The following is a 15527-nucleotide window of genomic DNA, read 5'->3' on the forward strand; positions in this document are numbered from 1 at the left end:
AGCGCCCTGTGCCTCCTCCACCCCGCCAACCCGGCGCTGGGGCTGCGAGGGCGGGCACCCCTCACGGCGAGGCCGGAGGCCGCGGGCTGAGGCCGCGGGGCGCAGGCCGCCCCGCCCGGCGCCGCGCTGCCGTGGCCATGGCAACGGCGGAGGCGGCCGAGCCAGGCCGCGGCGGGCCAGGCCCAGCGCCCCGCCCCTCCCGCCCGCAGCGAGGGACGAACGGCCGTTGCCGCCGAGCCGAGCGCCGGCCTGCGCCGCCCCTCCGGGCCCGGCCGGGAGCATGGGGCTGAGGATGGAGAGCGGCAGCAGGCGGAGCCAAGGTGCGGGGGGCTCGGTGGCGGCTCCGAGGCCGAGCGGGGGGCGCGGGAGGCGGTGGGGCGGGGGCTGCCTGCCTGCCGGCGGGACGCGCTGCCGCCCGGCCTCCCCCGTCCCTGCCGGCCGTGGGGGTGCCGGGCGCGGGCCGTCTCCCGCCCGGGGCTGGGGGCAGGCGGCGCTTCCCCCTTCCCCGCCGGTGTATGACGGCGGGCATGGCGGTGGCGGTGCCGCTGCGCGGGGGGTCGGGCACGGAGCCTGCCCCGGGGCTGCGGGGGTCCGCTCGAGGCGCCGTGGCTCTTTCAGCCGGCGCTGAGGGGGGCTCAGGGCTTGCTCCTTTCATACTCGGCTGCCCTTAGCTGTGCCACCCTGTTTGTCACGCGTGGGGAGCTGGGCCCGGGGCCGGGCTGTGGGGCAGCGCTGCTGTGCCACCCGTGCGGCGGTGAACATAGCCGAGTAAAGGCGCTTGTGCTCAGTGAGAGAGGCTTGACAGCTAGGGCTATGAAAGATTACACATATAACCCCTGAAAGGTTATAATCCTCCTAGAAACGTGGCCTTAAATTGTCCAGCTTACATCCATCATCACAAGTGTGAATACGTATTTTAACAGCATTTAGTGCTGCAGTGGTGAATGTTTCAGGCTGCCAGTATCAGCCGCTTCATTTTCAAGGCCTAAGTTTCTGTGCCGTTTGGAGTCAACTTTTTTCTTCTCCAAAGCTGGTGTTCATGGATTGCAGTGGATTTCACCCTGTGTGTAGAACATCACTTACATGGTGTTTGGATGTGGATCCAAGTTTTTTGGTTTGGTGGAATTTTAATGCAAGTGTGTAGTTGAAAAATAAAAGACTCAAAAGCTTTTGAAGCTCTTGCAAAGTGATTCCTTACACAGATTTAACCAGCCATGGGCTGCTCTTATGCTCCATTCCTGTAAATAATCTTAGGGGCGTTTTGTCATTCATGATAAAAACAGGCATAAACATGCAAAAATGTTCGCACGAGCCAACTCTGGCTCTTGGAAAATACCTAAAATATTTTTAGATCTGAACTGGATGATACGCATAATATAAAACAATGGTAGGAATTATTCAGTGCTGCACTGTAATGTCAAAATCACACATAGCTGCATAAGGTCAGATCCTCTAAGATAGCGTTATGCTTTCATGTTGCATCTTGGTGTCAGTTCCAGTCTTTGGAGATAGTGATGGATGTCACTCCAGAAGACATCTGATATCAAAGTAGAGTTTGAACATGAATTCTAATACTGCATGGGGATATGAAATTCAGAGCATAAACTAGTATCTTGTGCATCTAATTTTTATGCTCTCTTATGTAGCGTGAAGGCAATTTTATTACAGATTTATCCTTTTTCTAACTATTCTTACTTTTTATTCTCAAAATATTTTTATAGACAATCAGAAAGCATGCTGATTGTCTGTTGACCATAAAATGAGAATAAATAGGATGCAAGATCTAAATTTCATTCATGTTGCAGCAAGCTTTGTGTGAATGACTCTGTTTAAGAAAAAAAAAATAGTTCAAAAGTAGAGAAGAATGAATGTGTGTCTGTTTACATGGGAAGCTAATGCTTGTCTGCATAGGAGGTTATCACAGAGTCAGTAGTATGTGAGTGGACAGCCCGATGTCTAGTTTCACAGACACACAGGAAGAATCCTTACAGACAAGGGGGATTAGCACAGGCAGAGATACTAATTCCTTATGGTGAGCTAACCTAGAAATCTGTGTGCCTGAGCAAACTTGGCAGAACAGCCATTGGATTGCTTGTGGACAGTTTATGAAAGAGGCAGAACACATCATATTTGTGGTTTCTCTATAAGACAGTTGTATCCACGCACTGTCTATCTAGAACATTAATACAGAAGAGGTGGGATACCCGACTTCATGTCATAGTGTACTCTGTGCAAAATTTCTTGTTCAGACCTGGCCACATCATTGTAAAGAAAGAACGAAAATTTTATACTTGTTTTGTATCAGGGTTTCTGTTTTGTCTAGTGAGGATGCTGAGCAAAAAGAAAAAATTGATTTTTTTTTTTTTATATATATATTGGACTATATAGGATTTGCATGTAGGTCTTTTCAAAGTTCAAATAAGGCTGAGATTTCTCCCCCATAAAAATATTGAAGAATTAATCCTTTATGTTTTTGCCTAATTCCAGATATAAATCTCCAAGTTATTTACTGTAGTAATTTCAGCAGTCGGTTAATACAGTCACAGATTTATAGTACGACCTCAAATAATCTGAATCCTGTAATTCTAAAGCAGCTTTGTTGTTTAAATACAGTCTTCTGCATTGGGCTGTTTAATTCCCACAGGCAGTGATTGGCGCATACCTGAACAGCAATGAAATCATATGCTTATTGTTAATCAATGACAAGTGTTTGTGTCACTGTTACGTTACAACGATAGGGAAGTCATCATCATTGCTGCGTGGAGGCTGCTGTTAGGTTTAGGCAGTTTGCACAGGCTTCAAGGATTCTAAAATAAAATGAAAACGCTTTGCATATTTACAGAGAACACCGTCCTGTTTAGATTTTTCCTGCATTGCAGGAAATCCTTGTGCTAATCTGACTGGAGCTGGAAGGGTGTTATAACACATCTGTGACTTAAGAGCTTCTTTCTTTTTCCTCTGTATTCCTTCATTTGCCACTTGAACAAATGAGTTTTTAAACTCAAGCATTAGTTTGGTAATACCAATTTTTCAGATGCTGAAGTTGCCTTTTACCAGCGGGGAAGTTGAGAAAGAATCTATTTGTATCTTCAAGGAAGGAAGTGTGTTTAGAAATTATGTTTGAAATACAATAGTACATTTTAACTGAAATTGGGAAATGTTAATCACCATCCTTAACTTTTTACCAAATTAAAACCTTGGCTCAGCAAATCACTTAAACCTATCCTTAATTTGACCATTAGTCAAATAGTCTATTAAGTGAGTTTTAGTCACTTAATGTGACTAATCCCATCTTCATTCAGCAAATAATTTAAATTTGTAATAGGACTTAAGTACCTGATTGGTCCCATTTCACTGAAGATTTCTTGCATGCTTCAAATGAAATATGTGCTAAAGTAAACAGGGTTCAAATCATTAACTCTACTAGCTATTTTGCTCCAGATCATACCCTGCAACTTTCTCTGAAGCACAGTGGATCAAGGTTTCTCTGCTCTTGATTCTGGGTGAGGCCGGCTGTGCATTAGAGTTTTGCTAATGTATTTTCACTTAAAAATATGAGAGGGTAGAAGTTAGTAACACTTGGCGGGGGGGGGGGGCTTCCTTGTAGGCACAGATTATACTAACAAAAGAGATTTTTTTCCAATACATGTAGAAGAATCTAAATACACTGTGTCTACACATTTAGGCATATACATATATTTTATCTGTTGGTTGGTTTGACACTAGATATTGAAACACCTTCAAAATGCATGTTCATGGGATGACATAATGTTGAGTTTCTTGTAGCAGTAGAAGCCAGCACATAACATTTGTCGTGTAGGACGTGCTCGTGAGCTAGTGTTCTAGCACCCTTGAATAATAGCACCATTCCCACAGGAGAATTGTTACAGCACATGGTAGCGTATGCTCCTGGATTACTCTGTGCCATCTTGCACAGGCACAACTATCCAGTGAACTCAGGTCAGTATCCTTTTAAGCCAGAAGTTTCTAAACTGTGATATGAGTATTGATAGTTGTACACATATCACTTAAGAGTAGCATACAGACACTTCTGGAACACCATCCCTCACACACCCTTCTAGAAATTTGGAAACTGCTGGTGCCACTGCTAACTCTATAGAGGTGCTGCCCAAGCAAATGATGATGGGACTGACTTAAGTTCATTTGCTTCTGCCTGCAATTTGTATCACAAAATGTGCTGCTGACAGACACAGCGATTTGTTTCTGCCTTCGGAGTATGAATAGAGCAATAACCTGCATCCAAAACTTCCCTTACTGGTTATGTGAAGCCTGTAGCTAGAAAAATTGTAACAAACATTTTTCAAGAATTACTTCATCAAATATGACTCAATTAGCATATTTTAAGGCTACTGTATGCAACTATTTTATTAGATTTCTTAAATTTATCAGAGGAGTTTTTGGATCTTGAAACTGAAATACAATTTTCATTGAACGTTTTGCATTTATGCAGAATATTATTAGATGATTAGTTGTAAAGGACTGAGAGACCTAACTCTTAGGCATTAGGAGTAGGTATAAAGAAGAGCTTTTTTGTAATCCAGCATAGTAAGCGTATAAATAGCACCCATCTAATTAATGGCTTAGAAGATTATGTATGGTGCATATGTCAGGGAGTGATACATTGTATCACTTTCATCATATTTTGCCTCGGACACAAACAATCCCATACAAAATTCAAGTGGAACATTTAGGACTTTATTTAAAAATTGGGATATTCTAGCTTCTTTGGTCTTTATTCATAAAGTTTTGCTTCAGAAAATATAGAAAATAACAACTATACTTTGTTCTCTGGTGGATTCTGCCATTTCTTCATAAATCTTAAATGTGATTCTGTTAAAGCCAGCTTCACATCTAAGACTTTGTACTCACAGAATTGATGGGAGTTTTGTTATCACTGAAACCAGAAATGGGTCCAAGAGGCTTCTGTTTCGCATGCATGAACAGGAAAAAAATACAGCTGTGATTATGAAGTGCTCAGTTTTGCCCCACTGTAACTTTCAAATAAAATGGAACACTATCAGTGCATTCAGTAACCAACTAACTCTAAAGTCATGTTTGAAGTACTCTCGTGTTTGTATAGATGCTGCAGAAAAGCAGTGGAGATGTGCCGTGTTTTAACCTCTTCTCCTAAAGAAGGAGTCTGTGGGTGGGTCACTGCTCTCTGCCAGCTTTTTCCTCTTTCCAGTTCTGCATCTATTAGCCAACTTCACCCAGCTGTGAGTAAGAAGTAGGAGTCTTGGTGGTACAAATGTTGGTGGCTGGGTAGGAGAAACCCCAACAAATTAACATACATTTTTTTAGAGAAAGTAATTCTGTTCTTTGTCCATTCCCAAATATGCAACTAGAGGATGAGCAGCTAGTCAGCCAAGGATAAGCAGCCAGAGAAGCTTAAACTAGATGACCAATTATAACACTTGTAGCACTTCATCAGCCACAGCTGAGCAAGTAGCAGATGTTAGAGTGAGGGGCAAGGACTGCAGGTAAGGAAAAGGAAGCAAATTGGGGAAATTGAAAGGAGTTTAGGGAGTATGGTAGGAAGATGTAAGCCACATCAGTAGGAAAGCAAGCCTTATTAATAGGATGCTCTATTAGTAGTACTACTATTCTTTTTTTTAATAATGAAAGTATATCATCATGCAAATATAAAAGAAAGATAGTAATTATTTCTTACATAATCTCTTAATTTGCTTTGAGATAGCAGTGTTTACTCTGTATATTTCTGTGTTGTATTCATATGCACAATTATTTCTGTAGCATAAAGAGTTAATGGATACTTGGATTTAAAAATTCTCATAGTATCAAAAAGGGAGGAACCTATATTTCAGGTCCTAATTTCATTCCTTTAATTACGACTTTTTCAGAAGTTTTAGATTAGATGCTTGAAGGAGTTTCTATCACTACTCCTAAGTCATTTAGGATTTCACAGATGATATTTAAACCACTTCTGTTCCCTCCTCAGCATGTGTACAACATTAGTGCTGTAGTGTACTGTTAGTGTGTACAGAGTTAGAAGAATGAATTTATAGCAGGAAGCCCACTGAAAAAATCGCTAAACTAGTCAGTAGAACAAGGGTGGTAGTGATAGAGCATCCTTGACTTCATTAAATTCACAGCACAAACCCCCTTCTGCATGTAGTTGCCTGAATTACACCACTGAAAGGTGTTTCACTAACTGTTTTTGGTTTAGAGCACTGAGGGATTAGGGAAGAAGAGAAGAAGAAAAGGAGCTGGCGGTGGAAGGTGGAAGAGGCAACAGCACCAAACCTTCATAAATTAGTGCAGTGGATAGAGTGTTTGCAAATCGTTTGTCAGCTTGGGTTGAGTGTCCTTACCAGCCTCGGGGAGATGAAATCCCTGCATCTCATGGAAATGCTGCAGTTCAAGTCCATTATAGGCAGAGGTGCTTCCTACATTTCCAGCTGAGAGGTGGCCACTGTGCAGCTGAGAACGCAAGAGTCCTGGAGCCACCAACAAAACAGTGGACAAAAGGGTTGGTGCCTTGGCTGAGTGATGAGCACATTCCTCTGGGACAGCTGGCGAGACCTGAGGCCTTCATCCACCTGGGGCTGAGGGTTGTTTGGCCCCAAGCTAAGGTCTAGGAGCTGCTCTTAGGAGAATACAGTGTTCATACATCTCTACACAGTGAAGTGGAGGTTTTGTGGCTTATGGTGCTGGATTTAGTTGCCTATATCCAATATGCCACCTAAGGTCTCTGCATTTTTTTACGGATTATCTTTTAAATAACAAGTCTTGGTGGGTAAGGGTAACCTGAATGATTTTTTTTTTTTTTCAGTACTTTTGATTTGCAATGTCTGAAGTGCAGGTTTGTTGTAAAAATAGCAAGTCTAACACTTGTGTTTAAAATCCGTCCTATGAGAACGTTATAATGAAAGACTGGGCTTCTTTCCAGTACATATTCACGTTCCAAATCTGAAATGGCTTTGTAGAAAAATAATTTCCATAAATTCTGCATATCTACTAACAACTAGGAAACAAAGTAACAAATAGAAACCACCAATTTCCATCATTTTTAAGACTATAAAATTAGAAATAAAGATAGGATGCATTTTAAATGAAAATTAAAAGATAATTTAAACACAATATCCTAAAAATCTCTTTGGAATAATATAATTACTACTTACCTTAGATACCAGCTGGAAGGAATTATAGAAAAAGGGTTTTTAAAATTTTTTCTCTTCTTTGTTGTGTAGTGGCACACACTTGCAGGGAAAGCCTACAACAAGCAAATAGAAGCATTAATAAGGAACTAAAAGATCCAATTAATTTTTAGAAATATTTAATTTGTTTGCTCTCTGTACTTTAGGAGAACACACAGCATGAGAATCCTGATTTTTATATTCACTGTGGATAGTCCACTTACATCTATGAGGAAATGTGTGTTTAGATCACATAGTTTATATGTATAGTATATCAAAGATAGGAGTCCATTATACATCTCAGTTTCTGAGGTTTAAATCTCAGAAAACAATTTCTTAAATGAAATGAAATTATCTTGAGGAGTTTCCAGTCCAGTTCTGAAAATATATTTACATAGACCTTAAATTTGTGACTGGAAGTGTTTTATTGTAGAGAAGTAGAAAGTGTGCATTTTAGTCAGGAAACTTAATTATTGCAAAAGCTGCTATAGTACTGCAAGTACTGGAATCAGTTCTGCTAAGTCCAGTTCAGACAAGTGCTCCTATTCCCAAATAATTTATTATTTAAGAACCATCAAAATCAGTAGAAAATTTTTCACTGAAAAAATTCTTGCTCGCATGCATGGCTTTTGAAAAAAAGAGGCGAAGTAGCCAAAATGCGTACTACTTTCACTCTGCTCACAGTCCTAAACCAGTACAACTGCCGTCACTCCCATAGTTATCCAGGTGCTCTAATTACTATGCTTTGTAGTTGTCGTCCTTTTGTCGGGTTTATATTTGGTTACTATCTAATTTGCTGAAAATCCCCTTCTCCTTTAAAATTCTCTTCACATATCTAAGCCTTCAATATAAGTTTTAGTTTCTGCTATTGTGCAAATAACTTTGAAAATAGAGACTGAATCTAAACAAATACCTGTTGAAGTCAGTAGACAACCTGAAATTATACTTGTGAAACATTTGAACATTAACATTTTACCTCACTTCAGTTGTTTTGTAGAAACGGTAAAATACATCAGCTATCCTCCAGTTTCTCCTCTGACATTAGCAACGTACGTCTTCATTGTAAATATTTGACACTATGAAAAGCAGTTTTGAGTTTCAGACTGAAGATACAGGGAGGGTATTAGAAGTTGAATTCAGTGTAGAAACGATACATTTGATGGAATGTCTGTGTGAAACAGCCTGGGATCCTCAGAAAACAAAGGTTTACTCGTTATTATTCTTGGCCTCTTCTGTTTTCAATAGTGCTAAGCATTATTTCAGCCAAATTAGTGTCTTTGACCCTTTTTCTGTGATAAATTTTCTACATGTTTTGTGAAAACAGGTGGTTCACAGAGAGCAAGCCTCAAGTGCTCTCACTGATGAACAGGTTACAAAAATATCTGTCCCTTTATTTGGCACGACTCAGAGATGTAGCAGCAAGCACCATGGAATACCATGGCAGGACCATAGGAAGCCTTCATCACAAGTTCTGCTGTTTATGGAAATATTTTTAAGTTAAAGACTGTTCTATTTTTTAATTGAAGCTATAATAAAATACACGATTTGCCAGGATAGAGCCCCCAGAATCCAACTAGATATTAAAAAAAAGTTGTTCAGCATAAACTTTTGCCCAGCAAGGAAATGTTCTAAAAGACAAGAAAATGTCATTTGTTAACATCATGAAAGCTTTCAACAGGTCCAGGTGCTAGTGGGGCTGCAACCCTGACATTTTCAAGGGTATCCTAAAATCTGAGCAGTCAGGAAGACTTTTATTCAAGGTCCTCCACTTCCCGGAAAAGGGTTCAATATTGTAACAGCCTAGGTATTTCCTAGGGGGGTTCAGAGATACCTGTGAAAAGACTAAGTATTGTTGTTACCCTGCAATTAGCAGGAGTTGGGTTGGAAATCCATTTGGTTGGATCGGGGACCTGAAACCTTTCCTCAGCGACACAGGAGTTACGGCATGCAGGAGGAACTGAGGTCTGGGGAGATAGCACAGGGGATGTGAGCGCCTGCGCAAAGACCGTGGCCTCCTGACAAATGGTGTTGTGTTTCCAGTGCCTTTGGGACTTCTGCAAATTGGGGGTTTCTGCGTGGATTGGGGGTGATCTCTGCGCTGTCCACGTGTCCGTAATCAAAATAGGCAGAGGAAACTGTAAAATATTTCTCCCTCCTGACCCTTTCTGACAGTTCTTCTCACCTATGAAATAGTGATGCAGGATATGGGAGGGGCGCTGACTTCCCCCCCCCCCCCCCCCCCCCCCAAGCCTGATACAGATTAATTGTAAAGGACACAGTAGTTCTTTCGTTAGAGTTTATGCGTGTGCCATCTGCTGGTGATGCAAAGCAAGTGAACATTTCAAAATAGTCTGGTTTTCCTGTAGTGCTGAACAGATGCATCTCCAGATGAAGACAGTAAAAGCAACAGGTTTCTGAGCGTCTCTGATCATCTTTAACTCAGGGCAAAGGCATCTAGCTTACCTGAAGAGAATCAACTGTAGTTATAACAATGTCTCTGCGTTTTTGAGATGCTCATGCTTACCTCTATGATTCTGTCACATAAAAATGAGTAAGAGGTGGTCTTGTAAGTGTTTATCTAACAGTATGTGTCTGCTTCTAGAATTATAACTTAGATCTAAAATACAGAATATTTAGGTTATTTTGAGCAACTGAATGAAACCCTTCTGATTCTCAGGTGTCTGCTATAATCTAGATTTCTGGTGTATACTTTTTTTTTAATCATTGGGACAAACTTTTATCTACTAAAATATTATAATCTAAAATTCAAGTCCTCCCAAAGACTTGCATTTTTTAAACATGTGAGCATTGTAGCTTCAGGAAGCCATGAGTTTCAGGGTGGGTATCCAGCTAGACACTGAATACTACTCATATGTAATAGTGTATGGTAGAGGAATATACTTAAACAAGAAAGAAGGCTGTTACTGACAAAGGTTTGAAACCATTGCGGAGACAGTCATTCTAAATTTAATAAATTGTTTCTGTATGTTTGGAATTTTAATATTTTTAAAATAATTTAGTGTTGTCTGTCCCTATGTATGTTTAAATCACAATAGAGATTAGGAAGAATTGTACCATGAGGGGAATTTAAAATGAGCCATTTGAAATTGATACAGATGAGCAGGAATGTTGTCCTTTGGCTTTAAAGAAAACAGTATAAAGATATAACAATTGCAGGACAGGGTTGAAAAAATCTACAGTAGCATTTTTCTTTTTTTTTTTTTTTTTCCTTTCTTGTTCCTTTCCTTCTGCTGGTCTGGAAACTTCACAGCAAAGAGTAGTGGGAGCACTATTATTGCAGACACCGCCTCTAATACTGTAAAGCCGCAGAGGCCCATGCTGTATGAAGGCTGGCTTTTCTAAGTGTGAAATCACCACGCTAATTCAAAATTGCCTTGATATTTGTTGGGCTTCGTAAGAGTGGGGATTGAGTTTATTGATCCAGATTTAGTGTCATTTCACAACAGGGTCCCAAGAAAGTACTCTGCAAATTTCCACATATGCTAATGATTTTCATTTTATTTATTTTCTCAAGACACATTTTGTTGCTTCCCCAACTAATCCTAGTCACTTGAAATTTATAAGGTCTTTTCATAAGGCCTTTGGGGAAATGATATTAAAACATTATTAAAGGAATGATTTGTTTTGCTGCAATCTCTACTAATTAATAGTCAGACACTGTGTTAACCATCTTGTGCAACATGCTGTTGCACTTAAAGTAGAGCTACAGAATGTGGTAGTTACGTATGTAATTGCAATAGTACTCTAACAGTCATTATATGACAGTGGGAAATAAAAAAAAAACCCAAAGAAAAAACGTGGAAAGCCAGGTGCTGGGCATGCAGGAGGTAAGAAGCCATGAGAGGTAGAATTAAGGGGCTTTTAACATGTGTGGCATGGCTTCTTGCACCCCCCAGTCAGTTTGTAATTATGTCTGCCTTTGTCGACCCGGCTGAAGGCCACTGAGAAGAGATTCCCACTCATCTTGCGTAGGTCCAGCTTGCTGCTGCTTTCGGTGAAGGGTGGAAAGCTGGAGGCAGCCAGTAAGTGTAGAGCAGTAGAGTTACTGCCCCAGAGCTGTAGTGCCTCCAATTGCTAGGAGACGCTTACGTGGCAGTTGCAGACTCTTGAATTGACAGATGAGAAGTAGGATGGGAATGGGAGGACCATATGGACCTTGATAGCAATAATAAATTTGTAGAAATTGGCTGCACGGTTTTATAATTGATGTTAAGTAAGCATGGTATATTTACTCTGCTAAAGAAATCTTGTTTGTTTTGCTTTACATTTTAAGCAGGGTCTTGGAAACCTTAAAGGAATGCTTTGTATACACTAGTATTTGTAGTAATAGGATACCTCCTGTTAAAACTTGCTCTAAAAATGGTGCAGATTCTTCATTCAGGTGCAGATTTTTAAATTGTAGGTTGTGTAAGAGACAGTGGTTGTGAGCCTGACAGTACAGTATTTGTTTTCAAGGAGGAGATGTAGAGCTTTTAATTCACATTCCTTCATTTTTTGGAACAACTGGTTGATTAAGTTTTGTCAGCATCTACACTTGTCTGTAGAGTTCCCGGTCTATCAAACTGCCGGAAGATTGAATGGCAAACCAAATTCCTCTTGCATTAACAATAGATTTTTGAAATAGTGTGTTCTCATTGACAGGATGATTTTCACACAAGCATAATTCCTTCAATCTATTAAACTTGCATTTTAGTATACTACTAACCACAATCATTGTCTACGTACAGAGTATTTTTCACATTAGTCATTTGATGTCATGATAAAATTCGATCAATAAAACTTTAAAACAAATGGGAGGTTAGCATAGGTACAAAACTGTGGCCATATCTCTGTGCAGTTTAATGACCAATGTAAAGTTCAGACTGATCTAATGGTTTCTTCCACTGTTTAGCTCCCTGAACCAGTGAAAGTACTACCATCTTATCCTGGTGTTTAGATTAAGTTACTTAACTACACTGTTGTACTTCAGTAATAGTATAACATTTAAAAATGATTTTTTTCCTTTATGAAAAAGGTCGCTACAGTCATTCGTGAGTTCTTTGGGGAAAGATTTTCTGCTTTATCTTGTCTGTCAAAATACGTGTTTTCTTTTTTCTAACATTTGTTTTGTTTTGTTTGACACTTTATTAAAGTGAGTGAATACCCAGCTGTTGGCATTCCCAGATGTGGTCCAGCAAGTCCGTTTAAAGGACACTTGAGTACTAAGAGTAATGGTAAGTAACATATGTGCTTTCATCAGAAGGTTGACATGGTTCCTTTTATGTGAATTCATTTATTTTATGATTAAAAAGTTTTTATAATTAAAACCTTTGCATTGAGCTCAATTGGTGAAGTTTAATAGTACTTACATTTAGTATGCATTACTGAAAATACTTTTGAGGAGAGAGTTTTGCCTTGACACTACTGCTAGCTAGAAACAGCAAGATATCCAAATATATATATATAGATATCACATCTATATTAACTGGAGTATAGATATGGTTACTGCTTTAAAGAACCCTTGAGGTTAAACATATTCCTTTACAGTCAGTAGTTTACATGAGCTAATATACACTTCTGTGCCATACTGCCACCTCAGACACTTTTTTCAAAAGAGCATGGAATGGAGAAACAGGAAGTTTCCATGCTGATGTTTTCATAGTTCAACTTCAGCCAAGTACTTATGTAGCTATTTATTGAGTTAATGGCTCAGTGGGGGAAAAAAAAAACAAAGGAGACAGGCTGATTTCATGTGATAGTAGCTGCTAAAGAAAAATTACTGCCATTGAGCAAAGAAGTTAAGCACACAGTAATTTAAAGTTTGTGGCTTTGAGTTGCAGTTAATAACTGTTCAAAATTTTAGTATTCTTCTGCCTGCCTTTATAATGTTTAAATATATTTTAATCTTACAGCTTTCTGCATTGACTCCTCCCGAAGTCTAACTAACCAGTACCTGATCAGAGATCACATGGTGTTTCATTATAACAAAATCCTTTCAGCCAAAGGTAAAAATGTCCATATGTGAATGAACTTTTTACCCCCAGATTTAGCTCATTCTTTCAGAATAGGCTCATATCAAGAGGGAATGAATTGGACTGTAGGAATTGTAGTTTTCTTCCTGTTTCGTACTCAGACTGATGTCAGCAAGGAGATATGGCCGCTACTTAATACTACTTTTGTATTATTGGAATGGGAAGTTTTGGATGAAAACATTTTCCTTAAGTGCTACCAAAGATACTACTTTAATTTTAGGGTACTTTGTGCTGTATTCTCTTCATTCTGCTTTTGATGAAATAATGAATTATGAAATAATATGCTGAACTTAAAATCACAGAGATAGTCACAATAGCAAGCATACAGAATTTATTTTAGGAATGAGTGCAGAACATCTTCAGTTAAACTCAGACCACTGTGTCTTGTCTTTTTTTCTTTTTTTTCTTTTATTTAAAAATGTTCATTATCTTCTGTTCATATTTCAGTCAATGGCACTAGGTAGTTTTAAGGACTTTGAAAATTGCCCCATGTGTTTGCAAATGAGAAAATCCTGTTACTAATCTGTATTATTGAGCACTAAATATGTATATGATTTTTTTCACATATTTTAATGTTAGAAGGTACTTATATTTATCAAAAGACAAATATTATGAAATCTGGAACTTAAAAGCTTATTGAACTCATACATGTTTGTATGTTTCTTAATTATGGTGAGATCCTGATCAAAAATCTTTCAGATTTAGAAATGTGTGTTTACTCCACTATGAGCTGACAATACCCCGTTGTCCGTGCTATAATTGAAAACAAACTGTATTACAGCCAAAGTTATTTTTTAAGGCTATATAAGGAGTATGAAGTACTGTGTTTAAAAAGTTAATATCATGCACAGAGCTAAGAAAAGTCTGTAGATAGTTGTTAATGTTGTTTACAGTTTACAGCCTATTTTCATTCTTCATAGCATAAACTTGTCTTGGGGATCTCAGTCCTAAAGATATTAATGCTAGGGCTTGGCAGGATGTCCTGAGTATTTAAATTAAATGCATAAAAGTTTGCAGGATATGAGTTGCAAGAGAAATGTTTTTTGAATGCTTCCGAAAACATTGTACACTGTTTTTCTAGGTATTTTCAGAAATAGGATTTTGGAGTTGGTTCTGCTGATTCTCTTCATCATCCCTCCTTTTCTTAATGTCTGCTTTAAAGAGAGGTACACTGGGGCTTCAGATTCTGCCAGAGTCCATGCTCACAAATATGCTGTCATCTCTCTATCATGTAACATACTCGGTATCCTCAGTTGTGCAGTGAAATGCCATCAGCACAAAGTCTATAGAAACCTTTTGTAAGGAATCTTCATTTAAATGATGATTCTTCCTTCAAATATATATTTTACTTTAACATCTTTATCTCAAAAATTCTCTGACTGTATTAATATCAATCTAATACTTTAAATACACAGTAACTAGCATATTTTAAGATAGAGAAAAATTGCTGTGTTCTAATTAAATTAGTCTTTGTTCTGTGTTGTTTTATTGCTACATTTTTCTAGCCACCACAAATACTAAGTAGATATTGAATCACTCACATTTATTTTTTTTCTTATTTTCAGCAGCTGTAGACTGTTCCGTGCCCAAAAGTAGGTTGACCAGCATCAAACGTAAGTATCTGTGATATGTTAATTCTGCAAAAGCGTCTGTAAAACTAACTTAACAAAACAAAAGAGCCAGAGGAATAGAAGAGTAATGATAGAATATAACCCTTAATAAAGCGTTCATGTACCTGCTTGTTTCTTCAGCTTTTCGCATACTGCTCCAGCTATTTGTAAGAATCTGCAGGGAATGTAATGCTAGTAAGATGGACCTAGTCTGTTAGTGATTAGTTGTGCTTAGGATCACAATTTTGCTTAGGATTCTTTTCATCCACACAGTTAATGGAGCACGTCAGGAGAATTTCAGCATTTTCTCTCTCCTTTCTTCTGATATGATGTGAGCTTGAACTTTCAAGAAGAGAGCTTACTAGTGCAAGGTCAAGAGGAATTTTGGGAATGTGGGCACCTGGGGACTGGGCCTGAAACTTTTCATTCCATTTCGCAGAAAACAGAGCCAGTTACAAGCACGCAGCCCCACAGTCTGGATTAAACTGCAGTTACTTTTTCTGGGAGTTGTCTCATTTCTTAACGCTGTTTAAAGATATCAGTACTGTAGCCTTACTTCATAGTGTTAGCTTTCAAATCATTGATTTCTGGAATACTAAATGAAGTGTATTAGTCAAAGGGGACAAATAGCAACTGTTTATTAAAATAACAAACGTGTATTTCTGTTATCTGTCTTTTTCACTAATGCAATTAGAGAAAGTTCTTTT

At 38.9% G+C, this 15527-nt stretch overlaps 1 protein-coding gene across 4 annotated transcripts in view; it reads left to right on the forward strand.

Moving 5' to 3' along the window:
* The first annotated feature begins 228 nt into the window (after positions 1 to 228).
* The window catches only part of SPATA7 (spermatogenesis associated 7), a 46442-nt gene continuing 31143 nt past the window's right edge, over positions 229 to 15527 (forward strand). Inside the window, exons 1-4 of one of the 4 annotated variants that reach the window (XM_076345242.1) lie at positions 229 to 320; positions 12332 to 12412; positions 13091 to 13183; positions 14776 to 14823. In XM_076345242.1, the coding sequence (XP_076201357.1) occupies positions 281 to 320; positions 12332 to 12412; positions 13091 to 13183; positions 14776 to 14823 (262 nt within the window). In that variant the 5' untranslated portion in view covers positions 229 to 280. Of the gene's footprint in view, positions 321 to 12331; positions 12413 to 13090; positions 13184 to 14291; positions 14377 to 14775; positions 14824 to 15527 lie in introns of those variants that run through there. The other 3 variants (XM_076345243.1, XM_076345244.1, XM_076345245.1) reach the window with 3 other exon arrangements.

This window comes from Aptenodytes patagonicus, chromosome 7 (genome assembly GCF_965638725.1).
Source record: "Aptenodytes patagonicus chromosome 7, bAptPat1.pri.cur, whole genome shotgun sequence".
Lineage (NCBI taxonomy): Eukaryota > Metazoa > Chordata > Aves > Sphenisciformes > Spheniscidae > Aptenodytes > Aptenodytes patagonicus.